We start from the raw sequence: 23,428 nt of genomic DNA, 5'->3' as shown, positions 1-23,428 counted from the left end.
GATGGCCCAAATTTTTGGGCTCCTGCACGCACCTGGGAGAGCTCTAGGAGACTGCTTAATCCTGGTTTTGGTCTGATCCAGCTTTGGCTGTTGTGGATGTTCTCGGAGTGATCTCTCTTTGCCTTTCAAATAAATAAGCAAATCTTTAAAAAATAAATAAAAACAATATTCTTTTTTTCTCCCTTTGCTCTTGGCTATTTAAGTTTTACATCTGAACCTCTTTCATAGCTTATTAATATTGAGTCAATTAGCAGTTGTTATTTAATAACAATATTAAAAAACAATTAGAACTTGATAGTGGCCAAGGTGAATTCTCTTCATGATTAAGTAAAGAACATAATGGAATTGTAGTCATGGCCGTGAGGTCCTGTGAAGATTGCTCTGTGCAGATGTGTGAAATGTTGCCTGACCAAGCCCCATGTTTCATAGGCAGTGGGCCCAAGCAGCGTGTTCTTACACAGTTCAATGCGTATTACGTGAGCGAACACATCCCTTTCTAAATAGGACACAACACATTCATTAATTGTGTTGTTATGTATTAATTTGTGTCATAATTGTCAGAATACTCAGGTTGATGTGGTGCCTCCAGCTCTCCACATCACTGCAGTTGTCTTGGCTTAAGGAAAACGACTTTTCAAGACTGTCATAAAAACAAACTGAAAAGGATGGGTTAATAAAGGTTCAGTTATGTTAGGGCCCACAAAACAATGACTCTCAAACCTATTCATGCAGCAGATTTGTTAGAGTGTTTGTTAATCGGCTTGCTGGGCCTCGTGTTTACACCTTCTGTTTGATTTGGTGTAGAGTGGCACCTGTGAATTCAGAAATGGTTGCCAGGTGATGCTGATGTTATTGGCAAGGTGCCACACTTTGAGAGTCTTTGCTATAAAAAGTTTATAAACTTTTGATCCCCACGTTTTCTGTATGAAGGAGATAGTTGTGAGCAGCAAGTTTGTAATGTGCAAAATGTTCTAATTAAAGCTTCTTGTTTCTAATTAAAGCTTCTTTTTTCGTTTTGTTTTTTTTCAGGCCAAGTGATGGCAGTAACACTAATTCAATGTGTCATATTGAAGTAATCAATTCATTGGATATTGAAGAAAGCATTTGGTCCCCTAGGTTTGGACTAAAGGGCAAAATAGATGTTACAGTTGGTGTGAAAATACATCGAGATTGTAAATCAAAATATAAGATAATGCCTTTGGAACTTAAGACTGGCAAAGAATCAAATTCTATTGAACACCGTAGTCAGGTATACATTTTAAGAAAATTATTTGAATGTTTAGATATTTTAGACTGTAGTCTGTCTCATTAATTGGTGTCAAATTCAGCTTCATGTAATATTTTTCAATTTTAGATACATCAGCTTACTTCACTTAGTTTACCAACATATACACACTCAATAGAAAATTTTCTTCAGCAAAGTATCCAAGACCTGAATTTATAATGTAGTGTTGCCAAGTTTATGCTGCCAAAACTCCCAGAATAAACAGATGCTTCTAAAAAAGGAATTTCTTAGTCATGTAAATTGGGGAAACCAAGTGAATGTTTTACAAATGTGCATTACCGTGTTAAAGGGTCTGAGAAGTCTTTAAGTCATTCCATTTGTTTATTTAAATTTAATGTATCTGAGAGAGATCTTATATTTAGTGGTTCATGCTCTGCAAATAGCCACATAGCCGGGATCTCCACCTGGGTCTTCCGTCACCTGCTACCTTACAGGTATGCATTGTCAGGAAGCCTGCGTTGGAAGTGGAGCCAGGCACTCTGATATGGTAGGTAGCATCTTACATGCTGTGCTGAGTGCCAGCCCCTTGTTTTAGCTATGCTTTGCTGAATGGAAGACCTTATTCTCTGTCTTTCCTTCTCTCTGTAAGTCTGTATTTCCGATAAAAATAAATAAGTATTTGAGGAAGATCATATTACTATTTTAATTTATTATTTATTGTTTTTGAAGGTCATTAACTTCAAAATTATAAAACATGAGTTCATGAATTCCGTTCCTTAATTCAATATCTAGGAATAATTCACTGTATTTCCTTTTTTTTTAAGCCAGACAACATAAACTATTTGTTTTGTGGAAGTCCAGTTTTTGACATCAGTTTTGTTGTTACCTTTTCCAGTTTTGCTCATGTTATTTTCAGTGTGAAAAAGGTTCATTTTCCTTTTGATTGTAGAATTTTGTGTTGACTGCATGACAGTGTGAGGAAGTAGATTGGTATGGCTTTGTTTGCTAACGTGCTCACTGCTCTTGCAGGTGGTTCTGTACACACTGCTCAGCCAGGAGAGAAGAGCCGACCCTGAGGCTGGCCTGCTTCTGTACCTCAAAACCGGGCAGATGTACCCTGTGCCTGCCAAACACCTAGACAAGAGAGGTACAGCTGTTTGCTGAATTCTCTAGTTTGTCCTCCTCGATCTTATCTTTTGGTGGTACCTTTGCAGGGAAAATAAGATGAGAAAAGAAATTCCTTTTGATGTGGAAACATTCTGAAATCCCTGCACATATGAAATCTTTAGAACATTATTGGAAAAATGCGTGTGTTTAAAAAAAAATAATGCGGGATTTCAAAGTGTTTTTCACGTCAAAATAAGAATATCCTTTAAATTCTGTTTCTCTGTGAGTGCTGTCTTTATATTTTTACTCAGTTGTCTGCTCAGTGCACTTGATAGGCCTACTACAGGTTTTAATTTGTAGTTGTGGTATTTTTGTAAAAAGAAGTTGACTTTATTGTTATTTATTTTTAAAAGTCTTCATGACTCAGAACTTTCTTTTGAAATGTCTAAGAGAGATAGTTATGTTTGTATTTACCACTAGACAATAACATACCAACTTCAAAATAATTCTAGTTAATGGCGTGTAGTTATTTAAAGAAGCTGTTCAACTTGTCTAATGGGGAAAAATGTGTTCCCAAATTTTTTGAAACAATCTTCAAATCTGAACTTTTGCTTATATAGTGTAAAAAGATACGTGACACACTTTCTGAGATTGTTTAAAAGACACTTGCTTCTGTTTTTATAGAATTGTTAATGCTGAGAAACCAGATGGCGTACTCTTTGTTTCACCGTATCAGCAAACCTGCTACTGGAAAAGATAAAACACAGCTTGCTTCTTTACCAGAAATAATAGAGGAAGAAAAAACCTGCCAGTACTGTTCACAAGCAGGCATCTGTGCTCTCTATAGCAGGTAAACACACTGGCTTCCAGGAGCATTATTTCTGAAAGCATAGTTGAGCGTGAATTGGCGTGCTGTGATTCAGCTTTTGATCTTGGCCTTTATGATGTCATTTAATCCATATTTTGTAAAAATCCCCCTGCTCCCTCTTTTTTTTTTTTTTAACTTTTGGGAGTTGGGAAGAATTTGGAAGATATTTATCTCTTATCTGCTGATTCACTTCCCAAATGCCTACACTAACTAGTGCAAGGGCAGTCCCCAACCATGGAGTTTCAGGTTCCATGGTCTGACTGTAGAGTGCATGTGTCAGAGCTGGGCCTCTTCGGTGGCTTAGAGGAGCAGTGGAAAGCATATCCAGTTGCACATGGAGGACACCTGGTACCACAACAGATAATGGAAGACAGAACAAATTGATTTTCTGTGTAAGCCAAGTGTTGGACGTGAATAACTGGGTAAATGGAGACTTTAAGGTGGACTGTGTCAACTAGTGGATTCTGGAGAGATTTCATTGTGCTTGGAGTGGCAAGTTCAGCCTTAATTCAGAGCTGTGGAACTGTTAAACCTCTTGGGCAGGACCTTGGAGCATGGCCCAAACTGGGAACTCTGGGGTAGAGTCTGGTGACTGTTCTCCATCTCAGAGTACAGACGCTTTTGGGAGTCTGAGTGTGCCTTCTCTCCTTATCTCCCTCTTCCCCCAGATACAGCAAGGAAAAAAAGAATGCAGAAATAATGGTCTCACCCACCTTCCTGTAGTCCTTGAACCTTATCACCATAATTAACTATGTAAAAATCATTTAAATAAATAAATAAATAAAGCAAGAGCTCGACACAGTGGCCTAACAGCTAAAGTCCTTGCCCTGCACTCACAATTATCCAGTGTGGGCACCAGTTCTACTCCCGGCAGCCCTACTTCCCATCCAGCTCCCTACTTGTGGCTTGGGAAAGCAGTCGAGGATGGCTCCTGGCTTCAGATCAGTTGCACATGGGCCGTTGCGGTCACTTGGGGGTTAATTTGTTGGACAGAGGGTGTTCCTCTCTGTGTCTCTTCCTCTCTGTTTATCTGACTTTCCAATGAAAATAAATTTTTAAGAAAAGAAGGTTGAACCTGTGGGACTCGGTCTAATGCCCATTTTGTTTCCCAGTGCTTGCTATGGGAGACTTAGTCAATTGAGCTGCGATGCTGGGCCCTCATTAGATAAATTTTTACAATTAGTATTAAGCAAAATTGTAACTTGAAAAATCCTCCTTGTGTTTATGTTACCTTCCTTATGTCACAGAACTAGTAGCAAATGGGCCTAACTTGCTGCATGTACAAATGAAAGCTAGAATATGTCCAATTAAAGTTGTTCTCGGGGGGTAAGTCAATGAAGGAAAAATCATGCAACGTCAAATTTTATACAACAGTGATGTACATTATAAGCAAAATTGTTTTCTGTAAAAAAATTTGCATTGTATTTCATCATGTGTGTGTGCTTATTTTAGAAATACCTTATTTTATTTTATAGCCAGCAATTGAAATTTTTTATGTATGTCTTCTAACTGGTAACTTCATATTTAGAGCCATTGAACAACAGGAGGATGACAGTGTGGTCCCAGTTGCCATTCTACCCAGAATAAAGGAAGAAACGGAACATCTGAAGCCTACACACTTAGAGTATTTCAGCCTGTGGTGTCTGATGTTAACTCTGGAGTCACAGTCGAAGGATAACAGAAAGAGTCACCAAAATATTTGGTTCAGGCCTGCTTCGGAAATGTAAGTGGACTGTTTAATAAGTGCAGTGAAATTTTAGTAGCATAGGCTAGCTGGTATGATGGCATTTAAAATTCATGACAAATGCAAGTTTTATAGCGTGGTTAAGATAGGTGATTTCATGCGTTCAGTACAACTCTGCATGGTGTTCGGGAATTGCTCCACGTGTGGCATCACCTACGTATGCTATGTATGCTACCCTGATTGTTAGTAATGTAGTGTCAGCAGGTCAAATGTGCCTCAGGAAATCTCAGTGTAAACGTTACATTTTTTCCTGTAATTCATTTTTGATTTTCTTTGCTTATTTGACAAGGTTGCACAACTATGAGGACCACTGATTAGTGGTGAGCTGGATCAGAAGTGAAGCAGGCAGGCCATGAACTAGCACTCGTATTGGATGCTTGCCCTGGCAGGTGGAGGATTAGCCTGTTGAGCCACCATGCTGGCCCCAAAACAAATTATGACAGGCTTCATAAGTATAGTAGATTTGTCAAATATACAAACCAACGAATGACTTTGAATAGCATTTGCTATAAGTACCTGAGAGGTTGTCGGCATTAAATTCTTATTTCATGGAAGCTGCGGAATCAGATTGCTTGACATTATTTTGTTACTAACAATTGTAAATCCTTGAATGAAGACTAAAGAAATAAGTTATTATTGTGTTCTCTTTGAGTTCAGGGTCAGATTTTTATGGTTGGTCTCCTGCAGTATGTTTTCAACGCCAGAGAAGGGTTGTTGACCAATGATGAAAGGCTCTTAAGTCCACTGGCAGGCATCCCTGGCCTGTGGGAGCCTCCTGTCACTCCCTAGGGCTTTGCTGCAAGTCTGCTTTTGAGTGATGTTTACTGAGCATGGCTGACACTTTCTGTAGATGACGAGTGTTGAAAAAGCAGCCTCACTTTAGTGTTTGTTTTCAGGGGTCCATTAGACAAGTGAATTGTGGGAAAATGCAAACACTGTGTTTACTGTATGCTCTCTTCCCTTCCTAGGGAGGAGAGTGGCAGCTGCGTTGGCAGCCTGATTAGAAGACAGTGTGTAACCAGAGTTTGCGACGGACAGTATTTGCACAATTTCCAACGGAAAAATGGTGCCATGCCTATCACAAATCTGATGGCAGGTGACAGAATTATTCTAAGTGGAGAAGAGAGAACACTGTTTGCTTTGTCTAGGGGATATGTGAAGGAGATTACCGTGACGACAGTAACATGTGTGTTAGACAGGTAATGAAACGTCACTTTCCTTTTGCCAGTAGCTTTATCAGTACTTAATCGACACCGTACAATTCAGTGGTTTTCTATGTCTGTGCCAACATTTTCCACCATCACCACAGTCAAACTTAGACCACCCAATAGTGATCATTTTCTCTCAACTTGTCTGTTGTCTTGGCAACCACTAAATTCACTTTCTGCCTCTCTAGATTGGCCTGTGTTGAGCAGTTCATGTCAGTGAGGTGGTGTAATTTATGGTCTCTGATGATCAGTGTTTTTCACTTAGCATATTATTTTTGTAACACATCTTCATGCTGTAGGTTTTACTAGTACTTTATTGCTTTTTTGGAAACACTGAAATAAAATCCAATAAACACATGAAGCTGACAGTTTCCAACTTTAAAGCGTATTACTGTGTGACAGTTTCATCTCCCAAAAAGGAAGCCTTTTTTCCACCACTCAGCTCTCTCCTGCCTGTAGGCCCTGGCAACCAATAATCTGCTTTCTCTCTCTCTGGGTTTCTCCAGTTTGAATGTATGGTGGAAGTAAAATCCTGAGCTCTATGGCTTTTTTTTTTTTCTTTCCTTTTTGACTTCTTAAATTGAGCAAAGTATTGCTGCTGTTCACATACATCTCAGCATATATCAGCACCTATTCTTTTAGGACTGATACTTGGTTGCGTAGGTACCTGGCATATTTGAGCTGTTTCTCTTCTTGCTGGTTGGGGTACTATTGCTGTGAACCCTCATATGTAAATGTATTAGTGTGAATATATGCATGCTCCTCTGGGTTGATTTAGCAGTGGAATCACTAAGTCACTTCCTAATGTTTTGTTTAACATTATTTTAAGGTTTATTTATTTATTTCAAAGGCAGAGTTACAGAGAGGGATTGAGATCTTCCATCCACCAGGTGACTGTACCCACTAAGACTGGGCCAGATCCAAGTGAAGAACTTGCTCTGGGTCTCCTGCGAGGGCGGGTTGCAAACATTTGACTGTCTTCCACTCCTTTTTCAGGCTCATTCTCATGGAGGTGGATCAAAGTAGAGTAGCTGGGAGTAGAATATTGGAATTGCATGCTGTGGTTTTACACAGCACCACAGCGCCAGCCAGGATCTTATCTAATTTTCACAACTGCCTATGTGATCATCAGAAGAGATAGTAGATGACCCCTGTGTCAGTTGAGAGTTCTTTTTTGGGCCTGGAGCTGTAGTTTATTGGCTAAATTCCTCAGCTTGTACATGCCCGGATCCGATATGGGTACCAGTTCTAATCCCGGTGGCCCTGCTTACCATCTAACTCCCTGCTTATGCCCTGGAAATGCAGTGGAGGACAGCCCGATGCCTTGAGACCCTGCACCTGTGGTCTCCCAGGGAAGGATCCTGGCTCCTGGCTTCAGATTGGCACAGCTCCTGCTGTTGCGGGAGTGAATCAACAGATGGAGGATCTTCCTCTCTGTCGCTCTGTATATCTGACTTTACAAAAAAAAATAAATCTTGAAAAAAAAAAGAGTTATTGTTCTCTCTCTTTTTTTCAAAGATTTATTTCTTCTTATTGGAAAGGCAGACTTACAGAGGGAAGAAGAAACGGAGGAAGATATTCCCTCTGCTTATTCATTCCCCCAGGGGACTGAAATGACTGTAGCTTAGCTGATCTGTAGCCAGAAGCCAGGAGATTATTCTGGATCTCCCACATTGGTGAGGAGTTCCAAGAATTTGGGTCATCCTCCACTGCTTTCCCAGGTCATAAGCAGGGAGCTGGAAGGGAAGAGGAGCATCCAGGACGTGAACCAGCATCCATGTGGATTTCCAGCTCCTTAACATTTTTTTTAAAAAGATTTATTTATTTTTATTGGAAAGGCAGATATACAGAAAGAAGGAGAGACAGGAAGACCTTCCATCCAATGATTCATTCCCCATGTGACCGCAGTGGCCTGTGTTGAACTGATCCAAAGCCAGGAGCAAGGAACTTCTTCCAGGTCTCCCACACAGGTGCAGGGTCCCAATGCCTTAGGCCACACTCGACTGCCTCTCCGGGCCCAAGCAGGGAGCTGAATGGGAAGTGGAGCTGCCAGGATTAGAACTGGCGCCCATATGGGATCCCAGCGTATTCCAGGCGAGGATTTTAGCTGCTAGCCATCACTCCAGGCCCTGTTTTCCATCTTTTCTCATCTTTGATTGACGTGGGAATGAGGCCGATAGCCATTTTAATAGCTATTCTAGCCAGTTTATCTTTGTTAGTAATATGTTTCTCATATAAAATATGTGAAATGAAAAATATATATTTGTTTTTTTGCCATTTTAGGAATTTGTCTGTACTTCCAGAATCAACTTTGTTCAGATTAGACCAGGAAGAAAAAAATTGTGATATAGATACCCCACTGGGAAATCTTTCTAAATTGATGGAAAACACTTTTACCAGGTTTGTAGCAATGAATGAGTCTGATAGCTTCCCCTTCTTCTAAGGAATATTACTAAAAGTATGTTTTATCGTTTCATCTTTTTAGCAAAAAACTTCGAGATCTAATCATAGACTTTCACGAACCCCAGTTTGTATCCTACCTCAGTTCTGTCCTTCCACCTGATGCAAAGGACACGGTTGCTCACATTCTAAAAGGTAGGTTATAGTCAGCATTTCTGCGCTAGTTACAATTGTTACAATTTCTTTCCTTTTTTGGTTTAAATTTATTTATTTTTATTGGAAAGGCAGATATACAGAGAGAAGGAGAGACAGAGAAAGATCCTATGTCCACTCGTCCACACCCGAAATGTCTGTAATGGCCAGAGCCAGGTCAACCTGAATCTAGGAGCCAGGAGCCTCCTTTAGGTCTCCCATGCTAGTGCAGGATCCCGTGGCTTTGGACCATTCTCAGCTGCTTTCCCAGTCCACAGGCAGGGAGCTGGATGGGGAGTCGAACATCTGTGCCTGAACTGGTGCCCATATTGGACCCCAGCACGTGCAAGGCGAGGGCTTTAGTCACCCGGCTACTATGTCAGGCCTCCTTTCCTACTTTAAGATTATTTGTTTAAAATAAGTATACATTGGGGCCGGCGCGGTGGTGCAGTGATTAAGGTCCTCGCCTTGCACGCCCAGGATCCCATATGGGCGCCAGTTCTAATCCCGGCAGCCCCACTTCCCTTCCAGCTCCCTGCCTGTGGCCCGGGAAGGCAGTCGAGGACGGCCCAAAGCTTTGGGACCCTGCACCTATGGGAGACCTGGAAGAGGCTTCTGGCTTCGGATCGGCATAACATCGGCTGTTGCGCTCACTTGGGGAGTGAATCATCAGATGGAAGATCTTCCTCTCTGTCTCTCCTCTCTGTATATCTGCCTTTCCAATAAAAAAATAATAAAAATAAATCTTTAAATAAAATAAAATAAGTATACATGGAGAAAGGGAGGTCTATTACTGATATAATCTCCAAATGTCGTAACAGCTAGGGCTGGGCCAGCACAAAGCCAGGAGTCTGAAGCTTTTTGCCAATCTCTCACGTAGCTGCAGGCACCCGAGCATTCTGGCCATCTTTCACTGCATTCCCAAGCGCGTTAGCAGAGAGCTGGATCAGAAATGAATCAGCCACGTATCAAACCAGTGACCATATCGAATACTGGAATCGCAGTTGGCAGCTTTAACTGATATACCATAATGCTGGCCCCCAGTTACATTTTCTGGATTCCATTTGGATTTATTTTTTAAAAAGCATGTGTAGGAGGACTTTGTGACCCTAGAAGGTCAGCAAGCACAGGATTACCGTTCATTGGTCAGTATTTGCATGAAAACAACCAAATGGCTACCTTTTGTATACCTGATGGGAGATCATTTGTATAAGAATGGTTGAGTGGACAGCACGTGAATGAGAACACCTGGTGGTGAATCATGTGAATGATTCACCTGGTGAATATACAAAACAAAAGTAGTTCCAATCAAGAGTATGGAAACAGTTGATGGGTCTTGTTGATAAGCTCAATATTTCCTCCTTTACCCCATGTGGACTCTCAGTGTATAAAGTCTGATGCCACTAATAAACTTGGGCTTTGGACCATCAGTCAGAGTCCACGCGTGTTATTATCGGCTCTGTACATCAAGTCCATTGCTGCAGTACAGCGACAAGCATGTATTTTTTACTTATTTGAGAGGCATAGTTATGTATTAGGATAGACAGAGGGAGGGAATCTTACATCCCTTGTTTCACTCCCCAAATGGCTACATTGTGTAGAACTGGCTCTGCTGAAGTTGGGAGTGTGGAGTTTCCTCTGGTTCTCCATTTTTGTGTGCAGCTTTGCAAGCATTGCTTTTGTAGGCACACCAGCAGGGAACACAATTGGAAGTGGAACATCTGGGACTCCATATAGAGTGCCGAGTCACAGGCAAAGGTTAACGGGTTACTGTGCTGCACCACAATGCTGGCCCCTGTTTCAATTTTTTTTAAAGGTTTATGTATCTTTTTTTTTTTATTGCAAAGTCAGATATATAGAGAGGAGGAAAGACAGAGAGAAAGATATTCTGTCTGATGATTCACTGCACATGTGAGTGGAACGGCAGGTACTACACTGATCCAAAGCCAGGAGCCAAGAACTTCCTCCAGGTCTCCCATGGGGTGCAGGGTCCCAAGGCTTTGGACCGTCCTCAACTGCTTTCCCAGGCCACAAGCTGGGAGCTGGACAGGAAGTGAAGCTGCTGGGATTAGAACTGGCGCCCATATGGGATCCCGGCACATTCAAGGCGAGAACAAACTTGGCTAAAAACGGCTATATTTACATAGTTCACTGAAATGTTGCCCTCCTCTTGTGAAATGTAGGTTTGAATAAGCCCCAGAGGCAAGCCATGAAGAAGGTTCTCCTCTCCAAGGATTACACGCTCATCGTGGGCATGCCCGGGACTGGGAAGACAACTACAATATGTACTTTGGTAAGGTTATCGTCCTTAATTTTAGACGCTAAGAACCTCAGTTCAAAGCATGTGATATTTGATATCAGAAGGGCAGAATTTTAATGTGAAAATACTTATTTCACTTTAACTTTGAAAACTTTTATTAGTCTTCTGCCTCCTGTGACACAGTAAAAAAAGAAAATAGAACATTTGTCCCATCCATCTTCCTCTATGCCTTCACCCTCCCAGCCCCTAATCAGAGATCCGTATGGACTTGCATTCCTCTCAACCCTGTTAACCATATTAAAACAACAATAGATGTGAGGCCCAGCTTGGTCGGGTAGAGGCTAGTTCTCTGCCTGAGGAAGCAGTGGAGGATAGCTCAAATCCTTGGGTCACTGCACACATATGGGAGACCTAGAAGAAGCTTTTGGTTCCTGGCCATACATCAGCTCACCTCCAGCCATTGTGGTCATTTGAACTAGTGGATAGAAGACCTCTCTCTCTGTCTTTCCTTCTCTCTCTTTGAAAATTTGTCATTTAAATAAAAGTGAATAGATTTTTAAAAAGAAAAAGGTATGGGCCTGGCGCCATGACCTAACGGCTAAATTCCTCACCTTGAACACGCCCGGGATCCCATATGGGTGCCAGTTTTAATCCCGGCCAGCTCCACTTTCCATCCAGCTCCCTGCCTGTGGCCTGGGAAAACAGTCGAGGACGGCCCAAGGCTTTGGGACCCTGCACCCGTGTGGGAGATCTGGAAGACCTATGAAAACTGTGTCTGCGCCAGGCCAATGTCAGAGACCTGAAACTAGAAAGTCTCCCATGTGGATGTCAGGGACCCAAGTGCTTGAGCCATTACCTGCTGCCGTCCAGTGTGTGCATTAACGGCAAGCTGGGATAGAAGCAGAGGTGACAGCCAAGTCCAGGCACCTTGATTTAGGATGCAGGTGTACCAAATAACATGTCAAGTGTTAATGATATGCTGGTCTCAGGAAATATTTATTGATTGATATGTTCCAGACACTACTAAAAGTTGATATGTATTCAATTTTATTACTACTGGCAATGCTTTATTTACATAGCATTGATATATAATACTACTGTTTAATTTTGGTTGAAACACTTGGCTTTATAATGTTTTTAAAAATTTACTTGCTTTTATTCAGTTAAGGAGAAGAGACAGACAATCTCCCATACAGTGCTTACAACTGTCAGGGCTGGACCAGGCTGAAGCCTGGACCCAAGAACTCAGTCCACTTCTGCCATGTGGGTGGAGGTGGGACCCTGCCACTCAAGCTGTCACCTGTTGCCTCTCATGTGTGCTTTAGCAGGAAGTATAAAGGAGACCAGAGTTTAGACTTGAACCTGCACACTGATGCCTCAAATGATATCTTTTTTTTTCCTTACCAGTTTTTTTTAAATTGGAAAGTCAGATATACAGAGAGGAGGAGAGACAGAAAAATCTTCCGTCTGATGATTCACTCCCCAAGTGAGCGCAATGGCTGATCCGAAGCAAGGAGCCAGGAGCTTCTTCCAGGTCTCCCACACGGGTGCAGGGTCCCAAAGCTTTTGGCCATCCTCGACTGCATTCCCAGGCCACAGGCAGGAAGCTGGTTGGGAAGTGGAGCTGCTGGGATTAGAACCGGCGCTCATATGGGATCCCCGGGCGTGTTAAGGCAAGGACTTTAGCTGCTAGTCCATGCCGTCAGACCCCCGCAATGACATCTTAATCATAGGCCAAACACTTGGATATAGTGTTTTTTTTTTTTTTTTTTAGATTTATTTTTATTATTTTTTCATTGGAAAGGTGGATATGCAGAGAGGAGAGACAGAGAGGAAGATCTTCCGTCCGATGATTCACTCCCCAAGTGAGCGCAACGGGCCGATACTATGCCGATCCGAAGCCAGGAGCCTCTTCCGGGTCTCCCACGCGGGTGCAGGTTCCCAAAGCTTTGGGCCGTCCTCGACTGCTTTCCCAGGCCACAGGCAGGGAGCTGGAAGGGAAGCGGGGCTGCCGGGATTAGAACCGGCGCCCATATGGGATCCCGGGCGTGCAATGCGAGGACCTTTAACCACTTGCGCCACCGCGCCGGGCCCGGATATAGTGTTTTTAAAAAGTTACTGTGTTGGGGCCCGGCGCAAGTGGTTAAGGTCCTCGCCTTGCACACCCGGGATCCCATATGGGCGCCGGTTCTAATCCCGGCAGCCCTGCTTACCTTCCAGCTCCCTGCCTGTGGCCCGGGAAGGCAGTCGAGGACAGCCCAAAGCTTTGGGACCCTGTACCCGCGTGGGAGACCCAGAAGAGTCTCCTTGCTTCGGATCGGCCGTTGCGCTCACTTGGGGAGTGAATCATCGGACGGAGGATCTCCCTCTCTGTCTCTCCTCTGTGTATATCCGCCTTTCCAATAAAAAAAAAAATAATAATTAAAAAAAAAAAAAAAGTTACTGTGTTGGGGTACTAGCAGTGTGATGTAGCAAATGAAGCTTCTGTATGAGGCCCACTGGCTCCACTTCTGATCCAGCTGTACTAATGTGCCTAAGAAGATAGCAGAAGATAACCCAAATGTTTGCGGCCCTGTACTCACATGGAGACCTGGAAGAAGGTCCTGACTCCTGGCTTCAGAACCATCCACATTCAACCATTGTCGTCATTTGGGGAGTAAACCCACAAATGGAAGATTCTCTCCATCTGTCCTTTTTTCTGTGTAACTCTGCTTTTAAAAAAAAAAACCTACTTAGTGGATTTAGTATTGTGGCTCCTTGGGTGGAATGAGCATTATAGCTCAGTGGGTTAAGCTGATACCTATAATGCTGGCATCCCATTTGAGTACTGATTTATGTCTTCTGCTGGTTTGATGGAGCTCACTGCTAATGTGTCTGGGAATGTACTGGAAGATGGCCAATTACTTAGGCCCTGGCTACCCACATGGAGTTCTGGGCTCCTAGCTTTTGGTATGCCCTAGCTGCTGTAACCATTTGAGAGTGAACCAGCAGATGGAAAATTTCTCTCTCTCTCTGCATCTCTGCTGTTCAAATAAATAAATAGGACCTGGCGCTGTAGCCTAGTGGCTAAAGTCTTCACCTTACATACGCCAGGATCCTATATGGGCGCCTATTCTATTCCTGGCAGTTCCACTTCCCATCCAGCTCCCTGCTTGAGGCCTGGAAAGCAGTTGGAGACTGCTAAGGCCTTGGGACCCTGCACCCATGTGGGAGACCTGGAAGAATCTCCTGGCTCCTGACTTCAGGAAATGAACCAGTAAATGGAGGATTTTTCTGTCTCTTTCTCTCTGTAAATCTGACTTTCCAGTGAAAATGAATGAATCTTTGAAATAAATAAATAAAGTTATTTGGTGGGGCAATAATTGTAGAGCACAGTGAATTCAACTGTTCTAACTGTATCTCATTTCTTCTTCCTTTTTTTTAAGATTTATGTATTTTTATTGGAAATTCAGATATACAGAGAGAAGGAGATGCAGAGAGGAAGATTTTCCATCCATTGGTTTACTCTACAAGTAGCCACAATGGCCAGAAATGAGCTGATCTGAAGCCAGGAGCCAGGAACTTATTGCAGGTCTTCCACGTAATTGGAGGATCCTAAGGCTTTGGGCCGTCCTTTACTGCTCTGCCAGACCACAAGTTGGGATGTGAAGTGGAGAAGTTAGGACAAAAATCGGTGCCCATATGGGATCCCAGCTCATGAAGGCAAAGATTTAGCCACTATGCTATCGTGCTGGACCCATTTCTCAGTTCCTGATTTGAATCCTGTCTGCTGGGAGATTCAAATTCAGCTTCTCGCTAATTCGCCTGAGAGAGAGCAGGCGATGGCTCAAGTGCTTGGGCCCCTGCTAGCATGTAGGAGACTCAGAGGGCATTTTGGGCTCCTGACCAGCTCACCCTAACTTTGATTATGGTAGGCATTTGAGTAATGAACAAAAGAATGGATGGAAGATCTCTCTTCCTTTCTCTTCCTTTCAAATCAGATCTTAAAGTTACTTACACATGCTTTCTAGTAAATTTTCTGGTTCCATTTGACAATCTTATGCATCATAAGATTTTTTCTGGAATTTAAAATAATGCCGTTTTTCTTATCCATTTTTAGGTAAGAATCCTCTACGCCTGTGGTTTCAGTGTTTTGTTGACCAGCTATACACATTCTGCTGTTGATAATATCCTCTTGAAGTTAGCCAAGTTCAAAATTGGATTTTTGCGTTTGGGTCAGATTCAGAAGGTTCATCCAGATATCCGGAAATTCACAGAGCAGGAAGTGTGCAGATCAAAGTCTGTCAAATCTTTAGCTCATCTGGAAGAACTCTACAGTAGCCAAGTAAGTGCACCAATACTTGCTGCCTGTAATTTCTGTGACTAAATGCGGAGAAATGACACTGTGACAAATTTAATCGCGTTGGTTATGTTTGCATATGACTAGATCAATGTATTCCCCAGGACTGATTTATTGGTTTATAGCTTGCTGTTTTCCTTCCAAGATGAAATCAGGTATTTTAGTCTATTCAGGGCTTCTCCCTTCTCAGTTCAGCTAGCTTAGAAAACTACTGATGATTTGGATTCTTTAGTGCATTTGAGTCAGAAGCAATAGAATTACCTACATGTTGTGATAAATATTTTTAAGTTTTGATACAGGACCTAATTTTGTTTTATGGCTTTATCTCTCATTTTCTTTTTAAAATTTTTTATTTTTATTGGGAAAACAAAGAGGCATAGATTTTTTAATGCACTGTTTTACCTGTAAATGCCCACACTTGCCAGGGATAGATCAGCCTGAAGCAGGTGCCCCAGACCCGATCCTGATTCCCTAATCAGTGTGAGAGACCTGCATATTTATTATCATCTGCCTTCCTACATATGCACTGATAGCAAATGGGATGGAAAGTGGAGTAGCCAGACCTTGAACTGGATACTCTTATGTGGGAAGCGGGTGACCCCAATGACAGCTGTTGCATCAAACACAAACTCACCAGATTCTTGTTTAATTATTTGGGAGGTAAATAGAGGGAGTACATTTCCATCAGATGATTCACTCTTGAAATGTCTTCAGTGGCTGGGACTGGGCCCAGAGTCGAGGTAGCATCCAGGAACACAACATTTGAGCCAAAACTACTGTCTCCCAAGGTCTGTGCTGCAGGGAAAATAGAGTCAGGCACTAGAGCTGGGACTTGAACCCAGTCACTCCAATTTTGGGTGCAGGTGTCCTAAACACTGGGCTAAATGCCTGCTCCCTGGTGAAAAAAGTCTTTGAGATCCATAAATCCAGGGAATCCTCAGAAAGCTCCTGGTGAATGTGTATTGTGAAAGTACCATGCCGTTGGAACACTAGTAATCTTTATTTTTAACTTAAGTGTAGTCAGAAGACAAAAGACACATGTATCTGTACACTGTAGTGCGTTTCTTGATACGTAGTTCTATTTCAATAAATTTTTGGATGTTGGGTTAGAATGGGTGACTGTTGGATGAAAATTTTCTGGTTTTTTGGTTTTGATTTTAAGAATAATTTACTTTTATTGGAAGGTAGATTTAAAGAGAAAATGAGAGACAAAGATCTTCCATCTGCTGGTTTACTCACCAAGTGGCCACAACTGGAGCTGAGCTGATCTAAAGTCAGGAGCCAAGAGCTTCTTCTGGGTCACCTGTGTGGGTACAAGATCCCACGACTTTGGACCATCCTTCACTGCCTTCCCAGGCCAGAAGTAGGGAGTTGGATTGGAAGTAGTTCAGCCAGAACTGGAACTGATGCCCACATGAGATCCTGGCACCTGAAGGGAGAGGATTAGCCAATTGAGACCCAATGTACTGTAGCAAAGTTTTCTGGGTTTTAGGTTTTTCCTTTCTCTGTGTTAGCAGGCTTTTGTTGAAGGTGCATTGGTCTGAACCAGGTGGCATTGCTGGGTTGCCAGCTTTTCATTTCTAAATTTGGGCAAAAATGAATTACTATACTGTCCCTTGGGCCTGAACTCCTGTCTTTCCATGTTCTGGAATCATGTTTTATGTGACATGTCCAGGGTCTGTAATTCTACATGTGGGAAGGAAAACAAGCGTATTCCAAATTGACTTCTAAAACAAATATAAAACAAAATTGTTAAACTTTTGCCTTCTGAATGTTTCAGATGCTCTTGGAAGATATCCAGATATGAGCATTGGTCATAATCTCTGAAAAAGTGGCTTGATTTTTTCTTTCAATTCATAGAAAAAATAATAACAGTAAATTTTTTTATGATATCAATGTTATAGAACTTGATATTAGAGAATTACCATTCATCTTTTATTTTCAAAAATGGTATAGATATATTGCACATCTTATGTATTTAAAAAGCTGTTCTATTTTTTGCTTTGTTTTTAGCTTATAGTTGCAACAACATGTATGGGAATAAACCATCCAATATTTTCCCGTAAAATTTTTGACTTCTGTATAGTGGACGAAGCCTCTCAAATCAGCCAGCCCATTTGCCTGGGGCCGCTTTTCTTTTCCCGGAGATTTGTGCTGGTGGGGGATCATCAGCAGCTCCCGCCCCTTGTGCTGAACCGGGAAGCCAGGTGGGTAAACAAGTCAGTTATAATCTCAAGGTAGATTGCTTTTTCTTTTGTTTCTTTCTTTTTTAAGATTTATTTATTATTAGACATCAGATTTATAGAGAGAAGGAGATACAGAAAGATCTTCTATCCGCTGGTTCACTCCCCAAGTAGCCACAATGGCCAGAGCTGAGCTAATCGAGCCAGGAGCTTCTTACGGGTATACCCAGCAGGTGCAGGTTCCCAAGGCTTTGGGCCATCTTTGACTATTTTCCCAGGTCACAAGCAGGGAGCTGGTTGGGAAGCGGGGCAGCTGGGACACAAACTGGTGCCCAAATGGGATCCAGGGCATGCAAGCTGAGTATTTAGCCACTAGGCTATCATGCCAGGCCTTCTTTTTTTTTTTTTTTTTTTTAAATTGTTGATTTATTTTGAAAGTGACAGAGAGATCTTCCATCCACTAGTTTTTCCCCAGATGCTCTTCATAGCCAGGACTGGACCAGGTTGAAGCTGGAGGAGGACGGGGCTCCATCCCGGTTTGCCATGTGGTTTGGCTAGAGCCCAGACACTTGTGTTACTATCTGCTGATTGGCAGGAAGTTGGATGGAGACAGGGTGATCAGGATTTGAACCACTGCTTTTGTACAGGGTGCCGGCATCGTGGGCAGTAACTTAATCCATTGTATCACAGCATGGGCCCCCGAATTCTTGTGAAGTACTGCTAAAATCATCCTTTTCTGTTTACTGATAAGTGCTAATTTGGTTTCTTGACAGAGAGCTTGGCATGAGTGAAAGCTTATTCAAGAGGCTGGAGAGGAATAAGAATGCTGTTGTGCAATTAACTGTACAATACAGAATGAACAGGTAAAATGTGTTTCGGGGTTAACTGTAATTTTCTAGTTAATGTCATTTATTGAAACTTAAATCACTTTTTTGTTCATTCTGTTAGTAAAATTATGTCCTTGAGCAATAAGCTGACCTATGAGGGAAAGCTGGAATGCGGCTCCGACAAGGTGGCCAATGCCATGATAAACCTGCCCAAGTTCAAAGATGTGAAGCTGGAACTGGAATTCTATGCTGATTATTCTGATAATCCTTGGCTGCTCGGAGTATTTGAACCAAACATCCCTATTTGTTTTCTTAATACAAGCAAGGTAAAAAACAAAAACACTTTGATTTTTTTCTCTTGTCCTATTTCAATTTCTTCATTTCCTATACCGTGTGCTCTATTGGGGCTTTCTGACTTAGTCAGAATTGGTGGTCGTTCTCATACTTCAGCAAGGAGATTTTTAAAAATATAATATGTACTCAAAAGAAGAATGAAAGAACAAGAGTGAGGGAGAGGGAGATGGGGATCTTCCATCCACTGTTTACTCTCCATCGGACGATGCTACTCCAGATCTCCTATGTGGGTGGAGGGCCATCTTGTACTGTCTTCTCAGGTACACTGGTAACAGAGAGCTGCTTCAGAAGTAGAGCAGCTGGCTCTCCAACCGGCACTCATGGGATGCTGCCATCATAGGCAGCAGCTTAACCCACTCACTACACTAGAATGCTGACCCCAGCAGAGTCATTTCTGAAAGGTTTAGCATTGGGCCCGGTGTGGTAGCCTAGCAGCTAAAATTCTCACCCTGTACATGCCGGGATCCCATATATGCGCTGGTTCTAATTCCAGTGGCCCTGCTTCCCATCCAGCTCCCTGCTTGTGGCCTGGGAAAGCAATTGAGGACGATCCAAAACTGTTGGGATGCTGCCCCCATGTGGGAGACCCATAAGAAGAGGCTCTTGGCTCCTGACTTTGATTGGTGCAGCTCCAGCCATTGCAGCCACTTGGGGAGTGAATCGATGGACAGGTGTTCCTTTCTGTCTCTCCACCTTTCTGTGTATCTGACTTTCCACTAAAAAATAAACTAAATTTAAAAAAAAGAGATTTATTTTGGGCCCCGCTCTACAGCTTAGTGGCTAAAGTCCTCACCTTGCACGTCTGGGATCCCATATGGGCGCTGGTTTATATCCCAGCTGCTCCACTTTCCTTCTAGCTTCATGCTTGTGACGCTGCACCCATGCGGGAGACGCAGAAAAAGCTGCTGACTCTTGGTTTCAGATTGGCTCAGCACCCCTGATAACGGCTACTTGGGGAGTAAACCAGCGGATGGAAGGTCTTTTTGTCTCTCTTTCCCTGTGTAAATCTGATTTTCCAATAAAAATTAGTAAATAAAAAGATTTTTTTTTTTTAATCGCAAAGGCAGGCTTACAGAAAGATCTGCTGGTTTAGTCCCCAGATGGCTGCAATAGCCAGTGTTGAACCAATCAAAGTCAAGAGCCAGGAGCTTCTTCTGGGTCTTCCACAAGTGTTAGTTATTTGAAAAAGTTAGAGTGCTGGTTTTTATGATATTATTACACACAGCTAATTCCTGCAACCTGGTTCTTTACTGTGAGCTGAAAACACCAGACGCAACGAGGTATCTTAGGAGATTTATTCCAGCGGGGCAGGAATGGGATGGGGTGGTGTGGAGGCAAGGAGGAAGGGGGAGGAAGAGGTGGAAGGAGGCCAGAAGGAGAAGAGAGATAGAGCCACACGTGGGGGCCCTTTTGTTGCTCAGGTGAGCCTGCAAGGTGTGGGGGCTGGGATTGGGAGGGCTTGAGGACAGGTACCAGGTGATTACTTAAGAATGATTGGTAAGTGGGCGGAGTTGGGAATGGGTCTGGGGGTTTGGGGGTGGGATTCTCTGGTGAAATGCCTGGTTGGTGGAGTGAGCTGTGAGGAAGAGGAAATGGGTCCAGGGTGAGCTATTCGAATAACTCCTTACAACAAGGGTACAGAGTCCCAAGGACTTGAGCCAGCTTTTGCTGCTTTCCCAGGCCATAAGCAGGGAGCTGGATAGGAAGTGGAGCAGTTGAGATATAGATAGCACTATATGATATTCCAGTGCTATAGTATGCTTTTTCACCTTGCCATCCCCACCTTGAACTTTATATATGATAGAGTAACAGAGAGTGAGGGAGTGACAGAGGAAGAAGGAAAAATGTCTCGTCCACCGGTTGATTCTCCAATTAGCCGCAAAAGCCATCTCTGGACCAGGCCAAAGCTCAGGGCAAGGAACTCCACCCAGGCTCCCCCTTTGGGTGGCCAGGGCCCAAGCACTCAGGTCATCGGCTCTGTCAGTTGCTTCAGTAAAGAGCTAAATCAGCAGGAGAGCAATTAGGACCTCGAGCAGCACTCCCATACCAGATAATGACATCATACGATCAATTTGTATATCATAACTCAGAAGGTTAAATTGCAGAAGATACTTTCATGTCCAACATTAGACTGCCTGGGTGTGACTTCTGTTTCCTGTTCCTGACTATGGCTTTCTGTTCATACATACCTTGGGAGGCAGCAACTGATGGCTTAGAACTTGATCCCTGCCATTCGCAAGGGAAACCTGAGTGAATTCCAGGCTCCTGATTTTTGCCTGGCATAGCCCTGAATTGTTTTTTTGCCTGGCATAGCCCTGAATTGTGTTTAGTGATTCAGCAGCAGGAGCTATATCTGTGTCTGTCTTTAATCTCGGTAAACATTCTCTATGTCCACCTGTCCATTGTGTACTCTCCTTTTTAAATTTAGTTAGTTACCTTTAATTTCATGTGAAAGAGGCAAACAGATACCTTCTATCTAATGGATAACTCTCCAAAATTCTTGCCACAACCAAGACGTGACCAGGTTGAGCTCAAGAACCTGGAACTCAGCTCAAGTCTGCCATGTATGTGGCAGGGACCAAGCAGTCGAACCTGTTAAAGTGTGTCTTAGTAGGAAGCTGGAGTAGAAGCAGAGGGGCTGAAGCTCAAATGCAGGATGTCTCATATTCGATGCTGGCATTGTAAGCATCATCTTGACCCTGCCCTAACACCTGCTTCCACGGTACACTTAACTCTTGACCTGGTGTTACAAGCAAACTGTGTATTTTTCTTCTAGGTTCCAGCACCAGAGCAAGTTGAAAAATGTGGTGTGAGCAATATAACGGAAGCCAAACTCGTTGTTTTCCTGACATCAACATTTATTAAGGTAATTAAGAATTTATAAATCATTAATATGATTTCCATTTAGGACACCTCTTTGTAACATCAGATAATTCTAATTATAATTATACTGTTCTGAAGCACTATGGTTTGTAATTGAAAACTTAATATGTTAAGTGATAGCAGAGAGTGGAATTTTTTTTTTTAATTCTGAGTGAGTTTTGTATGGTAGTGGCATATAAGCTTTTACACTGTTGGAATCCTCTAACAATCAAAGGATAATCACTACCTGAGGATAGATATTGACAATAGATTTTCAGCAAATTAAATAATTGTGTGTACTTCTTGAGATAGCTTCATCTGTTAAAACATATATTAATGTTTATGATACTATAAATATTTGATTAAATTTAGTAATGCTAAAATTGAAAGTCAGGACTTTTTACTTTAAATTTTGTTCTTTTCTGTTCAGGCCGGATGTAATCCCTCTGATATTGGTATCATTGCACCGTACCGACAGCAGTTAAAGATCATCAGTGATTTATTGGCACATTCTTCAGTTGGCATGGTGGAAGTAAACACAGTAGACAAATACCAAGGAAGAGACAAAAGTATTGTCCTTGTGTCTTTTGTTAGAAGTAATAAGGATGGAACTGTGAGTTTATTGGGATATTTCTTTCTTTTTATAAGTTGTTTAAAAAAGTAAAGCTACCATCTCGATCCTTTTTAAGTGTATGATCCCAGTGTTCAGCTTATTTATATTGCTGATCCAGAGATCTCTAAGACTTTTTCATTTTACAAATCTGGGATTCTATACACAGAGCCAGCTCTCATTTCCTCCTTCCCTCTGCCCCAGAACCACCATTCTCTTGTCTCTGGATTTGACAACTCAGGTACTTCATAGTAGTAGAATTGTATACTATTTGTGTGGCTGGCTTAGTTTTACTTAGCCAGCAACTTCCATATTGTAGCATGTGACATTTCTTTTTTAAAAAATGAATTTTCAGTTGATACATAGAAGTTGTAAATGTTTATGGCATACCATCTGATGCCTTAATACATGTGTACGTTGTATAGTGTCCAAAGTAAACATATCTATCGTCTTAAACATTTATCATTTCTTTATGGTGAAAGCATTCAAAAACCTTTCTGCTAGCTTTTTAAAAGAGAAATATGCAGTACGTTATTGTCCGCAGTTACTCTGTTGTACTGTGCAACACCAGAACTTTTTACTCCTATCTTATCTTAGTGCCTCCCTCTGCTCTCCCCAGCCTCTGGTGGCTGTTATGCTCTCAACTTCCGTGAGATAACCTTCTCAGACTCTACATATGAGTGAGATTATGTGGCACTTGTTTTCTGTGCTTGGCTTATGTCCCTTAACACGGTGACCTCTAGTTCCATTCAGATTTCTACAGATGACCAGCTTTCCTGCTTCGTAGTATTGTATTATATAAAAGGCCATTTACTTCCTTCCTTCTTTCCTTTCTTCCTTCCCTCCCTTCCTCCTTTGTTCCTTCTTTCTTCCCTCCCTCTTTCCTTGCTTGCTTGCTTGCTTTCAGATTTTATGTTCTCTGAAAGGCAAGAGTGACAGAGATGGGGAGAGGCAGAGTAGTAGAGATCTCCCATATGCTGGTTCACTCTGCAGAACGCTGGAAGAACCAAGTCTGTTCCTGAGTGAAGAGAGGAAACAGTCTCCCCATGTGGGTCCAGGAGCCCGAGTGGAAGATTTGTCATCTTCCACTGCTTTCCCAGTTACATTAGTAGGGGGCTGAATTGGAAGTAAAGCAGCTGGGACTTGAACTGGTATCATATGGGATGTCATTGTTGCAGGTGGCGGCTTAATGTGCTGTGCTATAATGCCAGCCTTGGACACATTTTCTTTATCCATTTATCAGTTGACA

The 23,428-nt window shown here is 42.4% G+C and overlaps 1 protein-coding gene across 1 annotated transcript in view; it reads left to right on the top strand.

Annotated features, from left to right (window-relative positions):
• Positions 1-23,428, top strand: part of DNA2 (DNA replication helicase/nuclease 2) — a 45,935-nt gene that overhangs the window by 12,322 nt on the left and 10,185 nt on the right. The window contains exons 6-19 of the mRNA XM_040975845.1: positions 1,030-1,249; positions 2,255-2,372; positions 3,017-3,182; positions 4,729-4,923; positions 5,913-6,143; positions 8,436-8,552; positions 8,638-8,747; positions 10,928-11,037; positions 15,104-15,328; positions 17,357-17,550; positions 18,300-18,389; positions 18,475-18,679; positions 21,484-21,573; positions 22,000-22,182. Coding sequence (XP_040831779.1) covers positions 1,030-1,249; positions 2,255-2,372; positions 3,017-3,182; positions 4,729-4,923; positions 5,913-6,143; positions 8,436-8,552; positions 8,638-8,747; positions 10,928-11,037; positions 15,104-15,328; positions 17,357-17,550; positions 18,300-18,389; positions 18,475-18,679; positions 21,484-21,573; positions 22,000-22,182 — 2,254 coding nt within the window. The remainder of the gene's footprint in view (positions 1-1,029; positions 1,250-2,254; positions 2,373-3,016; positions 3,183-4,728; positions 4,924-5,912; positions 6,144-8,435; positions 8,553-8,637; positions 8,748-10,927; positions 11,038-15,103; positions 15,329-17,356; positions 17,551-18,299; positions 18,390-18,474; positions 18,680-21,483; positions 21,574-21,999; positions 22,183-23,428) is intronic.

Source organism: Ochotona curzoniae, unplaced genomic scaffold (assembly GCF_017591425.1).
Source record: "Ochotona curzoniae isolate NIBS_2020 unplaced genomic scaffold, NIBS_Ocur_1.0 contig_2692, whole genome shotgun sequence".
Taxonomy (NCBI): domain Eukaryota; kingdom Metazoa; phylum Chordata; class Mammalia; order Lagomorpha; family Ochotonidae; genus Ochotona; species Ochotona curzoniae.
Note: the sequence above shows the minus strand (reverse complement) of the source record. Positions and strands in the feature narration are given on the sequence as shown.